Source organism: Musa acuminata, chromosome BXJ3-1 (genome assembly GCF_036884655.1).
Source record: "Musa acuminata AAA Group cultivar baxijiao chromosome BXJ3-1, Cavendish_Baxijiao_AAA, whole genome shotgun sequence".
NCBI classification, from domain to species: Eukaryota; Viridiplantae; Streptophyta; class Magnoliopsida; order Zingiberales; family Musaceae; genus Musa; species Musa acuminata.
The window spans coordinates 19,527,003-19,549,841 of record NC_088349.1 but is presented as its reverse complement, the minus strand read 5'-3'; the positions used below and the strand labels follow the sequence as shown (position 1 = coordinate 19,549,841).

Genomic DNA, 22,839 nt, shown 5'->3' with positions numbered 1-22,839 from the left:
TCTTAAATAAAAAACAAATATGATATATTTCATTTTTTCTGTATTTATTTTCCTTTTTTTCCTCATTGAGTAGATATTGACATATGATAACTTATTGCATATAAGAAATATTTTGATCAAATTTATTTAAATAAAAGACAGAATAAATTGGTTTCGCATCATTAGGCTATCTAATAAACCTTTTAAATTCTTTTTCACACCAGATATGATTTAAATTTTATTGTATTGATTGAACTTTTTTTTCTCAAGTTGATAATTAAAATTAACACAATAGATTGATGCTAAAAAAAATTCTCAAAAAAATATTGCAAAAAAATTGAAACCAAGATACTGTATAGAAAAAATCCTCTTGACATAGAATTAAGGGCCTTTCCTTTCCATCTATAGTAACATTTAGGTTGATTGTTGAACAATAGCACCATCAATAACTTTTTAATGATCGTAGATTTAATATCAATAATCAATCTAACATTACATTCATTTTTGTAGAGAAGGGCAATGATATACTTTGGCCCAATAAATTTGACCTCAATATGAGATGCACTCAGTTAATAAAATAAGTTCAATCTTTCATAAACAACTATTCCTCATAAGCTAGTGATCCATCATCGCTATTATTTTGTCCACGAACCCATATCGTGTAGAGAAATCTAGGGGTGATATCACATGCGCAACAAAAGAACAAAAAACAAAAATTCTAAATTTTCCAAAAAGGTGTTCGTCGTCGTGTGAAGATTGATGCGCAAAAACCTACGAAACTAAAAACCACGTGTGAGATAGTTGTGTTACCTAGAGAAATCATATATCCTTAAAATCCTAAAGATCTGTAGGAGAGGATGAAGGAGGTTAAGCATCCTCCTCTCTAGTAGTGATCCACATGGTAGCGGCTACGAAGATGCTCCTTGAATTGGAGCCCAAATTTTCACACCTGCTGTCGAAGAAAGAAAAGGGGGGAGGAGAATAGGAGGTGGTAACCAAGAAGCCTAATCCCTTTGTTCTTTCCTATTTATAAATGCCTCGTATCAACTTAACCTTAATTGATCCTGCCCTATTGGGTATTAGATCTTTATCTAACTACCCAAGCCTCTTAGATTATTGGATCTCTATCCAATAATTTCTCATTGACTCTTATTGGATCTCATTCATAGGATCCAATAATTCAAGAGCTTTTTGGATATTCAAGAAGATAGGGAGCTTCGACGAATATCTCATATCTGAATTGTTGAATCTCGGATTTTGATGATGAAGTCAATTGTCATTTGTTGTCTAATGTATGTGTTGAGATAAGTGTGCAGGATTAACTACGATGAAAGTAAGACATGCAGCAGGAGTTACGCCGGAGTCATGACAATGATCACGTTGGGAGTTCAAGAGCTCGACGGAAGTTCGGACAATCGTCGGAGGTTCTGCGGGAACAAATCCGAGAAGTCCAGAAGCTTGCCAAAGGAGCTCGTCGGAACTTGCCAAGTGGATCGTCGCAGTCCACGAGTTTGCCGGAAGTCCGCAGGAGCATCACCGAGGGTTCATCGGATGATCGACGGAAGCTCGCCGGAAACTCGCCGGAAGAAGCAAGTGACGCACCGAAGCAAGCTGTAGAATATGTCTTAGGAAATAATCGTAGTTAGCACTTTGATTAAGTTAGAAATGGGAGGTGATCCCATTAGCTTAATCTTGGGGCAATTGGGCCCCTGAAGAACTCAAATTGGGTCGAATGGTTCAACCCATTCGGACCCAGGTTGTTGTGGGAGGTGCAACCGCCCAAGCAGGGAGGTAGCACCGCCCAGGCTATGTCTCCTAGCGAGACTGGGCGGTGCAACCGCCCCAGCCAAGAGGTGCAACTGCCCAGGGCTCAGTCTCCGAGCGAGACCGGGCGGTGCAACCTCCTCTGTCAGGAGGTAGCACCGCCAGAGCTCAAGTTTCGAGCTCTGCCAGGCGGTGCAACCTCCCCAGTCAGGCAGTGCAACCGCCTGAGCTCGGTCTTCGAGCTCTGGCAGAGAGGTGCAACCGCCCCTGACAGAGGTGGCACCTCCCAGAGGCTCAGTCTTCGAGCTCTGCCAGGCGGTGCAACCTCTCCAGTCAGGAGGTGCAACCGTCTGATCCCGGAATTCCGAAATTTGATCGTTTTGAGCTCCAAATTTGAACTGGGTTGGGGCCTATAAATACCCCACCCATTCAGCACTGAAAAGATACAGAACTATACCGAATTCTTGATCTTTTCTGTGATTCTAAGAGCTCAAATTTGTGTTAAGTCCAAAAGTTCTCCTCTTTCTGTTCTTCAAGTCTTGAGTTGTAAAGAGAGGAGAGAAAGGTTCTGTAAGGGTTGTCTCCTGAGCCCGTCAAAAGGAGTGAAACTGTAAAAGGGCAGTTGGCCTTCGCCTATTGAAGGAAGGCCTCTAGTTGACGTCGGTGACCTCGTCGGTGGAGGAAGCCAAAAGTGGAGTAGGTCAAGACTGACCGAACCACTCTAAATCTCTGGTTTGCTTTCATTTTGAGCACTTTATCATTACTGCAAACCTCCTACATAGCTACTGCTCTCTGCGCTTTTACGAACAAGTTTCTAAGTTCTATTCTTTTCGAATCTGCATTCAGACGTAAATAGGTGTTTTCGTACGATCTCTACATTGCGGTTTACACTTACGTTTCGATTCTATTTATAACTGCAAACTGTCTTTTGCGCTTTTACGAACAAGTTTCTTTGCAGTTTACATTTACGTCTTGATTCTGTTTATAACTGCAAACTGATTTCTGCGCTTTTACGAACGAGTTTCTCTGCAGTTTACGTTTACATTCCATTTATAACTGCAAACTGACTTCTGCGCTTTTACGAACGAGTGTCTAAGTTCAAATCTTTCCGAATCTACGTTTTGACGTAAAACTGTGTTTAGACGCAAACTGCGCTTAGACGCAATCTGCGCTTAAGACGCAAACTGCGCTTAAACGCAAACTGCGCTTAGACGTAATCTGAGCTTCGACGAAATCTGCGCTTAGACGTAAACTGCGCAAACTGCGCTTAGACGCAATCTGAGCCTAAGACGCAAACTGCACTTAGATGCAAACTGCGCTTAGTCGCAATCTGCATTTAGACGCAAACTACATTTAGACACAAACTGCATTTAGACGCAAACTGCGTAAACTGCGCTTAGACGCAAACTGTGTTTAGACGTAAACTGTTCTCAATCATAAGTAATCTTAGAATCGGCTTTTGCATCAAAATAGTTTCTATCAAACAAACGCAGCTTTCGTTTTTAATCGCTGAAAGATTTTCGCTGCACTAATTCACCCCCCCCCCCTCTTAGTGCTCTCGATCCTAACAATTGGTATCAGAGCCCGATTAACTCTCAAACGGATTAAAACCCAAGAGAGATGGCTTACGCCAGAAACCAAGAGGGCCATTCCATTACACGTCCACCCATGTTTAATGGGACGGACTACACCTATTGGAAGACCCGAATGAGGATCTTCCTTATTTCTATGGACGTTGAACTCTGGAATCTTGTCGAGAATGGTTTTTCAAAGTCTTCTCTTCCAATGATCGATTGGAACGATTCGGAGAAGAAGGCTTTCGCTCTTAATGCAAAGGCTATGAATGCCTTATTTTGCGCACTTGACAAAAATGAGTTTAATCGTGTTTCGATTTGTGAAACTGCATTTGATATTTAGCACACACTCGAGGTGACTCATGAAGGCACAAGTAGAGTGAAAGAGTCAAAAATCAATCTTTTGTTACACTCCTTTGAACTTTTTTGGATGAAACCGAGTGAGACTATTGGCGACATGTTTACCCATTTCACGGATGTTGTCAACGGTCTAAAAGGACTCGAAAAAAGTTTTTCAGATTTTGAGCTCGTAAATAAGATACTAAGATCCCTTCCTAAGAGTTGGGATCCTAAAGTCACTGCTATTCAAGAGGTAAAAGATCTAAACAACTTCCCTCTTGAAGAACTAATTGGGTCATTAATGACCTACGAGATGACTTGCAAAGCTCATGAAGAGCAAGAAGACATCATTCCAAAGAACAGGAAGGATATGACACTTAGAACTTTGGAAAACCACTTGAGAGAAAACTCAAGTGATGAGGACTGTGACGATGACCTGGCACTTCTAACAAGAAAATTTAAAAAGTTCATTAAAAGAAACAAGTTTAAGAATGATACTAAAAATAAACTTGAACCCAAGAAGGATCAAGTTATTTGCTATGAGTGCAAAAAGCCGGGACACTACAAGAGTGACTGTCCTCAAGCCAAGAAGAGAACAACAAAGAAGAAGGCGCTCAAAGCAACATGGGATGATTCGAGCGCGTCTGAAGAAGAGGAGTCTAACACCGAGCAAGTTGCTCATTACGCCTTAATGGCCATCGGAGAGGAGGTAACGAATTTATTAGATGCTGATTTATCTTTCGATGAACTATTAAATGCCTTCCATGACTTATTTGATGAATGTAAGATTATCAATAGAAAATACAAATTGTTGAAAAAAGAACATGATAGTCTTACTTGTGATTTTGATAAGTTAAAAATTGAACATCATGATAGTTTAAATTCATGTATCAAATGTCATGATCTAGAAACTTTTCAAAAAGAAAACCTGCTACTCAAGGACACCTTGAAGAAATTCGAGGTTGGTAGCAAGTCATTAAACATGATCCTTGCAAACAAGGGTCACGTTCCAAAAAGAAGTGGAATTGGATTTGTGAGAAGTCCTCACCTAAATCCAACCACCTTTATAAAAGGCCCTATCTTACATGTTCAACACCAAGCAAAATGTAACTTTTGTTGCAAAATTGGACACAAGACACTTTACTGTCCATTCAAGAAAATTAGTCCAAACAAATTGATTTGGGTTCCTAAAGGAACCATGATAAACTCTATGCAACATGATAAATAATGTAGATCTATCTTTGAGGCACCCAAAAGCAAATGGGTACCTAAAAATTATCCTTTCTTGTAGAAACTCACACCATCGCAAGTTAGGAGCAAGAGATGGTACCTTGATAGTGGATGCTCAAGGCATATGACCGGAGATCCATCTCAATTCTCTAAGCTCACTAGCATAGACGAAGGCTATGTCACCTTCGGAAACAACAACAAGGGTAAAATCACAAATACGACCTAGATACAATCCTGTTTAACTTTTCAAGAATTAGAAACATATGATTCTCAAATTCACATATCCCTGGATTTTCAAACCCATCAATTTCATCCTTTCATAACCTTCTAACTTAACTCGTATCATGAAATCACTAACTCTGTCATGATCTTGCAAAACTTATCAACTTGAAGAAACTATCACAAACTTGTGTACGACATTGAGAATGTACACGTTAAAAATCTACCTTGATCGTACCAAAGTCTCTGTCTTAAATTGAAAATTCTTACGTAATTACGTAGGAAAAGTTGAATGAAAACTCTCCTCAAGACGAAAAATTTTCAGGCGGTGGCACCGCCCCAGCTGGAGGTAGCACCTCCAACTGTCACGGGTTGCAAGCGGTTGCACCGCTCCAGCCAGAGGTGCAACCGCCCGCAACTCTGCCCCTTTATAACTCAAGCTAGGGCCGACGGTGAAACCGACCCCAACTCACTTCCTTCCCTCCTCTACTCTCCTAAGTCTCCTCCATCCCCATTTCCCTCATCTTAGCATCCCAAATACTCTTCATTTCGAAGCAAAGCGTCAACATTCCTTCCCTCTCTTGAAGATCTCATTAAGGTAATCTCTAAAACTCTATTTCTTGATTCATTTGCTTTTGCTCATCACTATTATTCTAAACAGCAGTAGTTATGGGATCTAGAAGATCCTCAAGAGACAAGGGAAAGAGGAGATTAGTAGAAGATTTTGATTCCACCCTTTTCGATTCAAAATACCATGCTGAAAAATTTTCCTCTTTTGAACTTAGGAATGTTAACAAGGGAAAATACGTAGATTTAAGTGAGCTAAGAGACTTAGAAACAATCCAGTGGTTTGCAAACTTAGATCTACTCCCTATCCTACAAATTAATGAACCCATCTATCCAAGACTAGTAAGATTGTTTTACAACAACATACTAGTAGATGAAGAAGAAAGGATGTCCACCTATCTCTTAGGACAACATATTTCGATTATGGATAGATTCATTTGCGACATGATAGGCATTCCCATGAAAAATAGAGAACTTTACTTTAAAGGAGCATGGGATGATGAAAATGTTGGAACAACATATGTTGAAGCCCTACAAACAATTTTTGCTAATCCGAACTTAGAATTTGTTCCTAAAAGTTGTGAACATTTACTGCCTCTAAACACTAAGGTACTTCATTACATCCTAAGTAGCATCATTCTTCCTAAACAATATCATCATGATGAAGTAAGCCAATTAGAATTAGGAACTATGTATATGATCATGAAAGGAAATGACATCTGTCTTGGTTATCTTATCCAACAAAACATGTTGGAACTATCTAAGAAAGACATGATGCTCCCATATGGTGGTATAATAACTAGAATAATGAAAGCCTATGATATTCTAATACCACCGGAAGAAGAAGTAATGAAAGTAGATAGATTCAACATAATTAATAAAAATCTACTTCACCGACTAAGATGTTTTTATAGAAACGGCAACTGGGTTAGAATGCCAAGAAGAACTGATCCCCCTCAACCTGAACCAGAACCGGAAACACCAGTCTTTAGGGGTACCCAATCTCCTCCGATCTGTCCCTTTAAGGAAACACATCTGTTGGAGCAAACTCACATGTCATCTGTCGAAGACATCGGGATTCGGATGGATCGATTCGAACAAAGACAAGAACGACTTAAACATCGACAAGATCAAATCCTAACTGAGCTGCAGCAAATACATCGACAATTTGATTCTTTATTTAGGCACTTTAATCTTCCACCTCATGAATAAACTTGTATGAATACAATCATCCACTGTTGTTATAAACTCCTCATGGACTTTATCCTTGATACGGCATGTTGAAAACTCCTTATGTTACTCATCATGAAGGACTTTGTCTTTAATATAGTTACCTGCTATGTTGTAAACTCCATATGTTACTCTTTACCTTGATCTGTAAGCATATGCAAAGTCACAAACATCTCTTGTTGTTTATCTCAGATTTTACATTGAAACTAAATGTTTTGAAAACCTTATGCCTCGATAAATATAAAGTGACATACCAATGTAGTTGATAAGTCAGCAATATGACATTGATACGAAACATCAACTAGCTGATATCTTTACAAAACATCTAAGTGAAGAACAATTTGATTTCATAAGAAGAGAATTAGGAATGTTGATGTGTCCGAATACTTAAACTAGTTAAAATTATTTTTCGGACGTTATTGATTACTATTACATGCCTTGGTATCACTTGATCAAATAACATGTTGAAAATTATGTGACAAATGTTTTTGGAAATTAGTAGCTTACTCATATTCGAATGCATGGAAAAGTTCATCTTATTTTCGGTTTGAATGCTGAAAATAGGATTTTCCTGTACACTCTTATGAAAACCTTTGAAAAATGAGTTTCCTCCTTCAAGCAACGAACTATAACATAACAAGGAGAAGAAATATTCAATGCATGTCAAGCCTTCCTTTATGTGCTTGATAACCTGCTGGAATCACATCTACCATGCTTTTTGAGAATGCTACCATGCTTTTTGTTGATGACAAAGGGGGAGAAATATATGAATTGATATGTTTGCTATCACTAATGATGATATGATCACTGATGCTGATATGTTTGATGATATGGTTGCTATCACTGATGCTATGATTAGGCCATACTTGCATCACCAAGAAATATATGATTGCCATATGCCTTGTATCAAGATATCAAACAAAAATTTGCATTGTACAAACTGATATCTTACCATGTGATGCAATGCTACACTTGCTAAAATATTCGAAATGTGTACATCATGTAATGATATCAAAATCTTGTTTCACAGCTTTACATGTCGATATTTTACAATATGATGAATTGCTACAATTACAATCATTCAAACTTGTTAAATTTGAAAATGTATGTCAAGCTTTGACATCATCTTCAAAGAGATACATTATGATAGGAATCATAATGGGAATATGTCTCTTGAATTTATAAAGTTTTTAAATTCAAGAAGTATGACATATAGAGAGGGGGAGTTAAGGTTAACTCCATTATCAATTGATTGTCATCATCAAAAAGGGGGAGATTGTTGAATCTCGGATTTTGATGATGAAGTCAATTGTCATTTGTTGTCTAATGTATGTGTTGAGATAAGTGTGCAGGATTAACTACGATGAAAGTAAGACATGTAGCAGGAGTTGCGCCGGAGTCATGACAATGATCACGTTGGGAGTTCGAGAGCTCGACGGAAGTTCGGACAGTCGTCGGAGGTTCTGCGGGAACAAATCCGAGAAGTCCAGAAGCTTGCCAAAGGAGCTCGTCGGAACTTGCCAAGTGGATCGTCGTAGTCCACGAGTTTGCCGGAAGTCCGCAGGAGCATCACCGAGGGTTCATCGGATGATCGACGGAAGTTCGCCGGAAACTCGCCGGAAGAAGCAAGTGACGCACCGAAGCAAGCTGCAGAATATGTCTTAGGAAATAATTGTAGTTAGTACTTTGATTAAGTTAGAAATGGGAGGTGATCCCATTAGCTTAATCTTGGGGCAATTGGGCCCCTGAAGAACTCAAATTGGGTCGAATGGTTTAACCCATTCGGACCCAGGTTGCTGTGGGAGGTGCAACCGCCCAGGCAGGGAGGTAGCACCGCCCAGGCTATGTCTCCCAGCGAGAGTGGGCGATGCAACCGCCCCAGCCAAGAGGTGAAACCGCCCAGGGCTCAGTCTCCGAGCGAGATCGGGCGGTGCAACCTCCTCTGTCAGGAGGTAGCACCGCCAGAGCTCAAGTTTCGAGCTTTGCCAGGCGGTGCAACCTCCCCAGTCAGGCGGTGCAACCGCCTGAGCTCGGTCTTCGAGCTCTGGCAGAGAGGTGCAACCGCCCCTGACAGAGGTGGCACCGCCCAGAGGCTCAGTCTTCGAGCTCTGCCAGGCGGTGCAACCTCTCCAGTCAGGAGGTGCAACCGCCTGATCCCGGAATTCCGGGATTTGATCGTTTTGAGCTCCAAATTTGAACTGGGTTGGGGCCTATAAATACCCCACCCATTCAGCACTGAAAAGATACAGAACTACACCGAATTCTTGATCTTTTCTGTGATTCTAAGAGCTCAAATTTGTGTTAAGTCCAAAAGTTCTCCTCTTTCTGTTCTTCAAGTCTTGAGTTGTAAAGAGAGGAGAGAAAGGTTCTGTAAGGGTTGTCTCCTGAGCCCGTCAAAAGGAGTGAAACTGTAAAAGGGCAGTTGGCCTTCGCCTATTAAAGGAAGGCCTCTAGTTGACATCGGTGACCTCGTCGGTGGAGGAAGCCAAAAGTGGAGTAGGTCAAGACTGACCGAACCACTCTAAATCTCTGGTTTGCTTTCATTTTGAGCACTTTATCATTACTGCAAACCTCCTACATAGCTACTGCTCTCTGCGCTTTTACGAACAAGTTTCTAAGTTCTGTTCTTTCCGAATCTGCATTCAGACGTAAATCGGTGTTTTCGTACGATCTCTACATTGTGGTTTACACTTACGTTTCGATTCTATTTATAACTGCAAACTGTCTTCTGCGCTTTTACGAACGAGTTTCTTTGCAGTTTACATTTACGTCTTGATTCTGTTTATAACTGCAAACTGATTTCTGCGCTTTTACGAACGAGTTTCTCTGTAGTTTACGTTTACATTCCATTTATAACTGCAAACTGACTTCTGCGCTTTTACGAACGAGTGTCTAAGTTCAAATCTTTCCGAATCTACGTTTTGACGTAAAACTGTGTTTAGACGCAAACTGCGCTTAGACGCAATCTGCGCTTAAGACGTAAACTGCGCTTAAACGTAAACTGCGCTTAGACGCAATCTGAGCTTCGACGCAATCTGCGCTTAGACGCAAACTGCGCAAACTGCGCTTAGACGCAATCTGAGCCTAAGACGCAAACTGCACTTAGATGCAAACTACGCTTAGTCGCAATCTGCATTTAGACGCAAACTGCATTTAGACACAAACTACATTTAGACGCAAACTGCGTAAGCTGCGCTTAGACGCAAACTGTGTTTAGACGTAAACTGTACTCAATCATAAGTAATCTTAGAATTGGCTTTTGCATCAAAATAGTTTCTATCAAACAAACGCAGCTTTCGTTTTTAATCGCTGAAAGATTTCCGCTGTACTAATTCACCCCCCCCCCCCTCTTAGTGCTCTCGATCCTAACATGAATCTCTACTCGTCGCAATACCTACCATATGTGTATGACCCTCTAGGCCTAATATCGAGCTGGTCGTGAATTATCTCTATAATAATTTACTCTACTCATCAACTACGGACGTACTGTGCCACTACACCATAGTCCCTAGACAATATAGGAGAATCCAATATTTTGGACATATCTATCCTCAGTTATTATATACCTATAGTCTCTTATCTATCTAATGTCATAGAGACCGTATACTGGGCATGGTGCTATCAAGCCTATATGATTTCTCATCGAGTCTCGCTCTCATCGAATTCTCTTGAAGAACTATTTCTCTCTCAATCCGAACGACCTTGGCCAAGGATTTGTTTGAGCAAGAATACACAAGATATTCTTCTCATGATACCGAGAGCAAATGATCCTCTATTGACACTCAATAGCCCTCGTCAGATTGGCTACCACTCTTGATGATCGATTGTGCTAGATTTGAAATTTTCAAATCTATAAGTCTAATATCAAAGAGTAAAGTACTCATATAGGACATCCTTAGTATCTTAAGACTAAAGACCAAGTATACTATCGGGATAACGAATTCACTATCTAATAATGAGGTATCATCAACCATCCAGCATTCCATGGGCAGATCAATCAATGAACTCATTCTCCAATGAACACCTACGTTATAGTCCTAGTGTCTCCACACGAGTAGCTACGAGACCAACTACTTCCATCATATGGACGGATATACAACACACTAGTCTGTGCGATTATCTCGATATCCTTCTTGAATTACTTATGACCGAAATTATTTAGGGTCGGTGTTTAAAGATAAATCGGTCTCATTATTATGATATCATCACGATCAGATTCCCATTGCATAGATCCATAGACATCACAATATATTTATGCAATAAGCAATATAAAGTGAAAAAATATCATAATAATAATAAACAAAAAGACCGTGTGTCATGTCACACGTGCTATCATTCACGTGATTGACTTGTAGGACATCTATGACTAGCACGTCGCTACTACTCTATCGACGCACCCATTGTGATCGCCTCTTTACCAACATATCTCTTATCCAATTCTTGATTGTGCTATTTTCCTCAACCATATAAGTTAAAGTAGTAAAGATCTAGATAGATAGTAGCCTCCTCAACCTCTCTTTTTTGTTTCTGAAAATTGATTTGTCAAATCGATTTACATTCTCTTATATCATTTTAATTATTATTATATCTTTTTATCCACATATAAGAACTTGATATCAATTATGTATTTCTCATTTACATACTATTGATCAACCAGCAAACTCCCTTATAAAGCCTCTCGTCCATAAGATATTTCAATTATATCAGTCCAAGATTGACATTCTTGACAAAAACTTATTCTTATGGGGACATAATAAAAGATCATAATAGAGACATACATAGACATCTAATATTTGAGGATGATTTAAGTAGCTGATTTAATTACATGATTTGAAAAAATTTTATATCTTAAAACTTATATAAACACTCGTCTTTTCAATAAATAAAATCAATCTCTCTTTTATAGTCTATTACTCAATTCAACATTACAAGCCATTTAAGTTTTTGATCTACCTGTAGGACATGTTGAGCAAGAAGAAGTAGGAGAGCAAGTTCCAACAGAACCTAAGTTGAGAAGATCTTCTAGACAACGTCAACCTTCCAGAAGATACTCTACAGATGAGTATGTGTTGCTTACTGATGCAGGTGAACCAGAGAGTTACCAGGAAGCAGTTGAAAGTGAGCAGAAAGAGAAGTGGTTGGTTACTATGCAGGAAGATATGGATGCTCTTCAGAAGAACCACACTTATAATTTGGTGCTGCTACCAAATGGAATGAAGGCCTTGAAGAATAAGTGGGTTTTTAGGTTGAAGACTCAAGAATATTGTTCTCAACCAAAGTACAAAGCTAGATTGGTTGTGAAAGGCTTTGGTCAAAAGAAAGGTATTGACTTTGAAGAGATTTTCTCTCCTGTTGTTAAAACGTCTTCTATTCGTGTTGCTCTTGGTATTGCTACTAGCCAAGACTTGGAGGTTGAGCAGTTAGATGTAAAGACAGCTTTCCTTCATGGTGATTTGGAGGAGGAAATTTATATGGAGCAACCAGAAGGCTTCAAAGTCAAAGGTAAAGATAATTTTGTCTGCAAGTTGAGGAAGAGCTTGTATGGGCTAAAGCAAGCTCCAAGACAGTAGTACAGAAAGTTTGATTCATTTATGATAGAAAATGGATACAAAAGAACGGCTTCAGATCATTGTGTGTACATCAAATGGTTTGGTGATAATTTTATTATTCTCTTACTTTATGTTGATGACATGCTTATTCTTGGGAAAGATATGTCTAAAATTGACAGGTTGAAGAAGGAACTGAGTGAGTCTTTTGTAATGAAGGACATGGGGCCAACAAAGCAAATACTAGGCATGCAGATTTCCCGTGACAAGAAAAACAAGATGATTTAGTTATCACAAGAGAAATACATCGAGAAGGTATTGGAAAGATTCAGTATGAGCAACACAAAACCAGTTGGTCCTCCTCTTGCAGGTCACTTCAAGTTGTGCTCAGAACAGAGTCCGTCAAGTGATGAGGAGAAGGAGAAAATGCAAAAGGTTCCTTATGCTTCAGCAGTTGGAAGTTTAATGTATGCAATGGTATGTTCGAGGCCGGACATCGCATATGCAGTGGGTGTTACTAGCAGATTTCTTGCAAATCCAGGCAAAGAGCATTGGGCAACAGTGAAGTGGATTTTTAGATATCTCAGAGAGAGCTCTAGGGTTTGTTTAAGCTTTGGAGGTGAACCACATGTGTTGACAGGTTACACAGATGCAGATATGGCAAGAGATATAGATACGAGAAAGTCTATTTCAGGTTATATACTTACTTTTGCAGGGGGAGCTGTGTCATGGCAATCCAGATTGCAAAGGTGTATTGCTCTCTCTACCACAGAAGCAGAATATAATGCTGCTACAGAGGTATGCAAAGAAATGTTATGGATGAAAGAATTCTTACAAGAATTGGGCTGAAACAGGAAAATTATGTGGTGCATTGTGACAGCCAGAGTGCCATCCATTTGTGTAAGAACCCAATGTTTCATTCCAAATCAAAGCATATATATGTCAGATACCACTGGATTCGAAATATATTTGAAGAGAAGTAGTTGCAGCTTCAAAAAATTCATACAGATGACAACGGAGCAGACATGTTGACGAAGACCTTACCAAAAGAAAGACAGGAGATATGCCGACAGCTGGTCGGCAGGGCTTCACATTGAGGAGTCATGGGACAGCCTCCCTTATGGGCTGAAGGGGGAGGTTGTTGGGCTGATAGCCCATATTCAGCCCATGTGGGCTAGGGCAGCCCACAGCCCACACCCCCTCTTAACCTAACCCTAATTAAGATTAGGGGGGTGTGGTGGCTACGTTTTAGAAGCAGAAAAAGGCTATAAAAAGATAGCAATAAGGCAGATCTTGAGGGCCACGGGATTCCAAAGAAAAGAAGGAGAACAAGGCAGAAACGGAAGAGAAAGAAAGGGAAGAAAACAAGGACAACGCAGAGAGACTGTTCTCAATCATCTAGCAGTGTTCTCATCTCAGGTTAGATCAAATCTACAGTAGACTCTTGCTGTGATTACTTGGGGAGGTTTTAGATATTGTGGGCAGTGACGTGATCCTTGTATCCCAGTTATTCTCTTGTGGTTGTTGCTAAGGCTTATGGCAAGAGATTGAGATTTGTATATTCATTATTCTCATAGTGGATTATCTCTAGTTTGCCCCGTGGTTTTTACCCTTCACATTGAAGAGGTTTTCCACGTATATCTTGGTGTTCTATTTGATTGTGTTTCTATTTAATTCCGCTGCGTATTATGGTCTTCTAGTATTTGTTCATATACAAATGTTATTCCTCTTTATATCCCCATCAGTGGCAACCAAGAAGCCTAATCCCTTGGTTCTCTCCTATTTATAAATGCCTCATATCAACTTAACCTTAATGGATCCTGCCTTATTGGGTATTAGATCTTTATCTAACTACCCAAGCCTCTTAGATTATTGGATCTCTATCCAATAATTTCTCATTGACTCTTATTGGATCTCATCCATAGGATCCAATAATTCAAGAGCTTTTTGGATATTCAAGAAGATAGGGGGCTTCGACGAATATCTCATATCTGAATCTCTACTCGTCGTAATACCTACCATATGTGTATGACCCTCTAGGCCTAATATCGAGCTGGTCGTGAATTATTATCTCTATAATAATTCATTCTACTCATCAACTACGGGGACGTACTGTGCCACTACACCATAGTCCCTAGATAATATAGGAGAATCCAATATTTTGGACATATCTGTCCTTAGTTATTATATACCTATAGTCTCTTATCTATCTAATATCACAGAGATCGTATACTAGGCATGGTGCTATCAAGCCTATATGATTTCTCATCGAGTCTCGCTCTCATCGAATTCTCTTGAAGAACTATTTCTCTCTTAATCCGAACGACCTTGGCCAAGGATTTATTTGAGCAAGAATACACAAGATATTCTTCTCATGGTACCGAGAGCAAATTATCCTCTATTGACACTCAGTAGCCCTCGTAAGATTGGCTACCACTCTTGATGATCGATTGTGCTAGATTTGAAATTTTCAAATCTATAAGTCTAGTATCAAAGAGTAAAGTACTCATATAGGACATCCTTAGCGTCTTAAGACTAAGGACCAAGTATACTATCGGGATAACAAATTCATTGTCTAATAATGAGGTATCATCAACCATCTAGCATTCCATGGGCAGATCAATCAATGAACTCATTCTCCAATGAACACCTACATTATAGCTCTAGTGCCTCCACACGAGTAGCTACGAGACCAACTGCTTCCATCATATGGACGGATATATAACATACCAGTCTATGCGATTATCTCGATATCCTTCTTGAATAACTTATGACCGAAATTATTTAGGGTCAGTGTTTAAAAGTGAATCGGTCTCATTATTATGATATCATCACAATCTGATTCCTATTGCATGGATCCATAGACATCACAATATATTTATGCAACAAGCAATATAAAGTGAGAAAATATCATAATAATAATAAATAAAAAGACTGTGTGTCATGTCACACGTACCATCATTCACGTGATTGACTTGCAGGACACCTATGACTAGCACGTCGTTGCTACTCTATCGACGAACCCATTATGATTGCCTCTTTACCAACAAACCTCTTATCCAATTCTCGATTTTGCTATTTTCCTCAACCATACAAGTTAAAGTAATAAAGATCGGGATACATAGTAGCCTCCTCAACCTTTTTTTTCTTTTTTCTGAAAATTGATTCATCAAATCGATTTACATTCTCATCGTAGATCATTTCAATTATTATTATATCTTTTTATATCAACATATAATAACTTGACATCAAGTATTTCTCATTTACATACTATTGATCAACTAGCAAACTCTCTTATAAAACCTCTCGTCTATAAGATATTTCAATTATATCAATCTAAGATTGACATTTTTGATAAAAACTCATTTTTGTGGGGACATAAGAAAAGATCATAATAGAGACATACATAAAAATCTAATATTTGAGGATGATTTAAGTAGCTGATTTAATTACATGATTTGAAAAAAATTCTGTAACTTATATAAACACTCTGTCTTTTCGATGAATAAAATCAATCTCTCTTTTATAGTCTATTACTCGATTCAACGTTACAAGCCATTTAAGTTTTTGTTAGTTGATCACGAAGAGTTCTCTAACAATCTTACTTGCCCCACTTAAGAAAATAAATTAGTATATAAGGACCGAAGCTCTCATATTGGAGAGAAAAAAAAATTGAAACCAAAGAAACGAGAAACACTTTCGAGGCATGGGTCCGAAGAAACATCCAAAGGGAGAATATGCTTCCCATATCTCAACCATCATTTCGAGAGCAAAAACTAATGTTAAGCAAGGAAGGTTCTTATGATTTCTCAAAGGAAGTTCGACCCAAGACTTACTAAATCGAAACATTAGGAGTTTGTTATTTGCGAAGAACAAAGTAAAAAAGCTTTCCTTGTTTCCATTGAGTACCAATTACTACTACATAGGTCAAGTCGAATCATTACAGTAGGATTGTTTACCTGATCTTTAAAAACAGAAAACAAAAAACAAAAAAAAATTACGATGCTTCTCTTGGATGCAAAATACAAAGATTAAGTTAGCGTTTTACAAGAAAAACAAAAGCTCAGCAATAATTGTAAGTCATTAAGGTTAAGAATCAGATCGCTTCCCTCGTCGTCTCGACAATCCAACGCTTGCAAGGAAACATATAAAAGACTTTTCCCAACCAAGGGACAAAGCACTCTCAAGCTACTTTGGACCCATGGCAGACATCTTACCAAGGTTCAACGGTCCAAGCTAGATAGATCCAAGCCGATGACTCTCATCATCATCTCATCTTTCGAAACACATGTCGATTTTTATGATGATGTATCGGATGAACAGTCTCTGGTTGGGCAACAAGCTTGTTTATTGTCCTCATGCCCCAGCAACTTGACTAGCTTGGTCATTCAAATCGAACTTAAATAGCTCTCTCTCTCTCTCTCTCTCTCTCTCTCTCTCTCTCGATCCACTTGATGTCTCAACAAAGGTCGATGAACCTTAATCGAATGAAGCATATCCCTACATCCAATACATTGGATGTTGCAACGTACGACAATTCCTTCTGGGACACAAGCATAAAAGCTTTTGATGCATAGCGTAGTTATTATATTTCTCTCATAATTATACATACATATATATATATATATATACATTTAATTTCAAACCAAAAAAATAAAAAAGTTTAAGTAGCTGAAGATAAAGAAGAATTTTGCTTCTTCTTCTTCTTCTCTCTCCAACAAGGAACGGAACGCCTGGTCCTGCACCACAGACTATGATAGGTCCCGAGTCATCTTACCATAAATAGACTTGCGAGAGACCCAGTCAAATCTGACATAGCTCGAGTCAACGAATCCAATGGCACCGTAATATTACGAAATTATATAGATATGTGCAAGTGTACATCTAATTTTATGACTCTTTATCTACCATAAATAGGTAACGACATTTTCTATTTTATACTCGATGGAAAGGCGTCACACGTAGGTGCGGGCGGGCCCCTCGGAATCACACATGCCAGACGAGCAGGTGGTCGTCGTTGCATGCGACGACAGTTTATGAGGCGTCCCTCTCTTCCCCACCCTCCTCCCCGGCTTCGCCACCGACCACAGAGAATAAGGACGGAAGCAAAGAGTGGCCTCCCTTCCGGTCGGCTGGCGGACATTCCAGGTGCCGCAGTGCGGAGGCTCGACTCTTCGTCTTAGTAATTCTTTACCCTTCTTTTCCTTCTTCTTCCTTCCTTCCTTCCTTCCTTCTCGGATCGTTGATTTCGCCCTCACCCCGTCTCCGTCTCCGTCTCCATCTCCACGCTTTGCCAGGTAACTCCAGAAAGAGAAGGTCCCTTCTCCTCCTCTTCCATACCGCCACCACGCCGAAGTAGGAATCCAGGGGTACGACAAAAGAAAAGGGAAAGCAAAAGGAAGATAGAAATTGAGTGAAGTAAAAGGAAAGAACTTGGAGACGGGAACCATAGACATGATGAGGATGGAAAGGAGGAGCCTCCTTGAGACCTGACTTGCCTCCGCTCTTCGACCGGACAGTAGCATCTTATCTTTCGCCTTTTCCGCGGTTTCCTGGCATAAATGTGAGAGAGTTGGCAGCTTTTTGCTGTTCTTGGATCGTTCCGTGAGTTCTCCTTTTGCTGTTCTTGATTGCATCCGATTGTGCAGGTGGTGTTCTTGAATAGGGTACGGGGAATTCGACTCCAGCTTCCTCAGGGAATCGAGTAGGTCAAGATGTCGGGCTTCGTCGGCGTCCTTGTTTCCGATCCATGGCTGCAGAGCCAATTCACCCAGGTCGAGCTGCGAGGCCTCAAATCCAATGTAAGCAGCCGAAACCCCCTCTGTTCTTCTTCTTCTTCTTCTTCCTCGTTGTTCTAAGACGCCGCTTCTTAGCGACGAGTTCGCCTGATCATGGATGTGGCCTTGGCTAGTACCTCTCCGCGAAGGGGGATTCGGGACATGTGACGGTCGGGAATTTGCCGGCGGTCATGGTCAAACTGAAGGGTCTCCATGAGGTGCTCACGGAGGAAGAGATCTCTGCAATCTTGAACGCATCTTATCCCGATGACAACCATGAGATGGACTTCGAGGCTTACTTACGGGTACTCGTCATCGTCTGCAGCGGTTCTTGCATCTCGGTCTGACGTATGTTTGATCGAGTGTAGAATTCCTGAATTGGGCAGGCGTATTTGGATTCGCAAGCAGAGGCGGCAAACAAGCGTGGGAGCGTGAAGAACTCCTCTTCGTTCTTGAAAGCCACCACGACCACACTTCTTCACACCATAGGCGAATCCGAGCAAGGTTTCTTCGTAGCGCACATAAATGGCTACCTTGGAGATGACCCATTCTTGAAGAACTACCTCCCGCTGGATCCGGCTTCAGATGACCTGTTCAACTTGGCCAAGGATGGAGTCCTTCTTTGGTAATCTTCTCGTATCTGATATGTGATCCTTCATCGTGGAATGATCAATGCATTATTTGATGCATTTTGTTTTGACACGCATCAGTAAAATGATCAATGTTGCGGTGCCGGGAACAATAGATGAGAGGGCGATCAACACAAAGCGGGTGCTGAACCCATGGGAGAGAAATGAGAACCACACTCTGTGCCTCAACTCTGCAAAAGCGATCGGATGCACGGTCGTTAACATCGGAACGCAGGATCTGGTGGAAGGGAGGGTATGTCCCTTCCACTTACTCGTGTGCTTACTGGAGATTCTTAGACCTAATAATAATAATAATATCTATCTTTTGACGTTCGTTCTTTTAATTTGTAGATGCATACGTTTCTTTCTCATCGACCAAATAGTAACAACATCTATTATGGAATGATATGATGAGACCAGTCATCGTCAAATCATCAGAACTCACAAACCTACACGAGTAATGCAGATGTTAGAGCAATCACAAAAAAAAAAAAAAAAAAAACCTATTTATTTTATTCCCAGGGGCTTTGAATTTTTAGGAAACCAATCTACTGCTTTTTTTCTTTCTCGTTTATAAACAAACAAACACTAGGGAAAACAAACTTGGTTGGATCGATAGCTTGTTTATCGTTCATCTGGTCTTGAGAGTAAAGTCGAAGTGTGTGTCTTCTGACATGCTCGTTTTCTGATGCAGCCTCACCTGGTGCTTGGTTTGATATCTCAAATTATAAAGGTATTTTGCATAGTGTATGTAGATAGATAGATATATATTTGGTCCAATTCAACACCTTTATTTTTCTGTGAATTCGGTTCACTGCTTGGCCATTCTCATTCTCTTGTCAGATACAACTGTTGGCAGATCTCAACCTGAAGAAGACACCTCAACTCGTGGAGCTGATAGATGACAGCCAGGTTCCAAGATCACTCGATTCTCTCAACGATGCTGCACTTCACTTGCTTTGTTTGCTAGCATATTTCGACTATTATGCCAGCATATTTCGGTCTGATTACAGGATGCGGAGGAACTTATGGGTCTGTCACCAGAAAAAATGTTACTGAAGTGGATGAATTTTCACCTCAAGAGGGCAGGCTACAAGAAGACGGTGACAAACTTCTCTTCTGATTTGAAGGTAAGAAATATAGTATAGTAGGCAGTAGCAGCAGGACAAAAAGTAATTCTGAATTCATATTTGCCTAGTTAGTATTTATGATGATGCCTTGGTTCATGAAAATTCCATTCTTTTTATTTACGCTGGTTGATGCAATTTGCATCGTGCTGCTGAACACCATTACATACATACATACATACACACATACAGGATGGAGAGGCTTACGCATATCTGCTGAATGTTCTTGCACCTGAGCACTGTAACCCTGCAGCACTAGACGCCAAGGACCCAACCGAAAGGGCTAAAATGGTCCTTGATCATGCGGAGAAAATCAATTGCAAAAGATTTGTGACGTCGAAAGACATCGTAGAAGGCTCTGCAAATCTCAATCTTGGATTTATCGCACAGATATTTCATGAGAGGTACAAAATTTATGATTTTTTTTTTCTCAATTTCCAGCGTGACTGACTGACTGACTGACTGACTGACTTTTTTCATTTATTCCAACTTAATATATTATTTGTTCTTCAAGAAAATCTCCACCATCTGCTTCTTCTGGACATGCATGCTATGTGGTAGTTCTTTTGTAGCAGCACTACATGCTGAATCCTGTGGTATTATTGCTTTTGTAGGAATGGTCTGTCCACAGACTGCAGAAAAATCTCATTTGCGGAGATGATGCCTGATGATGTGCTGGTGTCCAGGGAAGAAAGAGCTTTCCGGCTGTGGATCAATAGTCTTGGAATTACTACATACGTTAACAATGTTTTCGAAGATGTTAGAAATGGGTAAAGCCAATTTATTATTATTATTATTATTTATTATTATTAATTAATTATTATTTATTAATTATTAATTATTTATTTGATTCTTCTGCAGGTGGCTTCTTTTGGAAGTTCTTGATAAGTTGTCTCCAGGCTCAGTTAATTGGAAGCAGGCGACGAAGCCTCCCATCAAGATGCCGTTTAGAAAAGTAGAAAATTGCAATCAAATAATAGAGATCGGACAGCAATTGAAGTTCTCTCTTGTTAATGTTGCGGGCAATGATTTTGTTCAAGGAAATAAAAAGCTAATTCTCGGTATGATTTTATTCCTTCTCGACTCCACACTCGATTCCTTTTTCATTCGTTGTTGATACTCGTGCATTGTTCTTTTTTTGCATCACAGCTTATTTGTGGCAATTGATGAGATTTAATCTATTGCAACTCCTGAAGAACCTGAGATATCACCACTCTCGAGGAAAGGAAATCACAGATGTTGACATCCTGAAATGGGCTAACAACAAAGTGAAAAGCGCAGGAAGAGTTTCCCGGATCGAGAGTTTCAAGGTAAAAAAAAACATTTTGTGTTTTATAATCCTGAGATGAGAATATTAAATTAATGTATCCTCCTCCTAATTTTGATCTCCTCTCTCAGGATAAGAACCTATCGAACGGCATATTTTTCCTGGAACTCTTATCTTCTGTGGAGCCGAGGGTCGTCAATTGGAACCTCGTTACCAAGGGCGAAAGTGGTACGTTCGTGAGTGTGGATTGTTTGAATCCAACTTCTACTTTTACTCGCTATTAGTATTTTGTCTGTCTTTTTTTTTTTTACTTGGAGCTCATAATCAAAAGTGGCAGATAAGATTACTCTTTTGTTCGTTTGCTTTCGATTAAATTCTGTGGTGGCTTCCTTCCTCGAGGTATATATAATTTATTTATACGTTGGAATGCAGATGATGAGAAGCGGTTGAATGCTATATATATTATTAGCGTGGCGAGAAAGCTTGGGTGCTCCATCTTTCTACTGCCTGAGGACATCATGGAGGTAAAAGCTCCATTATTTATTATTTATGTACGATCATAACAACGATTATTATTTTTCGGAGGAAGAAATCAAGCTAATTAATTACGTGAGTTTCTGCCATTTCCCCAGGTGAATCAAAAGATGATCCTCGTTCTCACGGCCAGCATCATGTATTGGAGCTTGCAACAGCCATCGGAGGAACCGGATCGATGCGAATCATGTGTAGATGATTCTTCCTTACATAGAGCTGCGTCCGAGTTATCGATAGACGATACCACCTCGGAGAAAGCTCCATCCGATTGGGAAGATGGAAGCTTGACTGCAAGCTTCATATCGAACATCGCATCCGATGATGCTATCTCGGAAACTTCAGAGATAGAGAACGGAAGTAGTAGTACTACCACCACCACCACCACCACCACCATACCATAGGTGGATGATAAAAAGAAAAAATCGAACAAGATTTGGCTGGTCAATCGTCGACACGAAGACTTCCTTCTGATGTAGCTTTTAAAATATGTGTAAAGATGAGAACAAAAAACAGTCTTCCACCACTCTTTTTTTTTTTTTTTTTAAATGTCTTACACAGCTCTTATTACTATTATCCCCAACAACAAAAAAAAGAAAAGAAAAGAAAAAGGAAATTCTTGAGGAATTCATCTCCGTTAACAATCTGAATAAGAAGAAGGCTATGGCCATTATTGCTCATCATAACAACAAAGTTGCAGCAGCACCCAAGTAGGTCGTATGATCTGCTGAGAGGGAAGGTATTAATTATGTTACCAATATTCGGCGTCTATATGGATCTAAATTACCAAACAGCCACAGGTTTGGTGTTCCTTTGTACTACTGTTCATATGTTGCAGTTTGGTTGGGTAATGTTACATGTTTGGAAAAATTAAAATGAAACGCAAAACAAGTTTATAAAATAGAAGATAAATTTTCTTCCAAGTAATTGACACAAATATAATGTTCGATTAACATTGCACTACAAATTGGAGATGGATTTCATCACTTCATTTAGAGAGAGAGAGAGAGAGAGAGAGAGAGAGAAAAGACAACACAATATCCACTTCATTTAAGAGTTA

The 22,839-nt window shown here is 39.7% G+C and overlaps 1 protein-coding gene across 2 annotated transcripts; it reads left to right on the top strand.

Moving 5' to 3' along the window:
• The first annotated feature begins 17,514 nt into the window (after nt 1–17,514).
• LOC103992024 (fimbrin-1-like) lies at nt 17,515–22,369 on the top strand. Of its 2 annotated transcripts, XM_009411578.3 has the most exons (16): nt 17,515–17,630; nt 17,746–18,011; nt 18,097–18,249; nt 18,360–18,530; nt 18,612–18,850; nt 18,936–19,107; nt 19,549–19,587; nt 19,698–19,766; nt 19,868–19,984; nt 20,174–20,385; nt 20,596–20,751; nt 20,843–21,042; nt 21,131–21,291; nt 21,380–21,476; nt 21,681–21,772; nt 21,881–22,369. In XM_009411578.3, exons 3-16 carry the CDS (start codon nt 18,163–18,165, stop codon nt 22,181–22,183), a joined length of 2,115 nt encoding a protein of 704 aa, XP_009409853.2. In that variant the 5' UTR covers nt 17,515–17,630; nt 17,746–18,011; nt 18,097–18,162; the 3' UTR covers nt 22,184–22,369. The 2 variants fall into 2 exon arrangements, with proteins under 2 accessions (XP_009409853.2, XP_064990935.1); XM_065134863.1 differs by lacking the exons at nt 17,515–17,630; nt 17,746–18,011 and having other exon boundaries at nt 18,132–18,249; nt 18,322–18,530.
• Nucleotides 22,370–22,839: the final 470 nt, after the last annotated feature.

Bases quoted from the DNA above. Each gene is read 5' to 3' on its own strand.
- LOC103992024 (XM_009411578.3), top strand. From the start codon at position 18,163: ATGTCGGGCTTCGTCGGCGTCCTTGTTTCCGATCCATGGCTGCAGAGC. The intron at 19,985-20,173 runs GTAAGAAATATA...ACACACATACAG, and splicing joins ACTTCTCTTCTGATTTGAAG to GATGGAGAGGCTTACGCATA. The intron at 20,386-20,595 runs GTACAAAATTTA...TTGCTTTTGTAG, and splicing joins GCACAGATATTTCATGAGAG to GAATGGTCTGTCCACAGACT.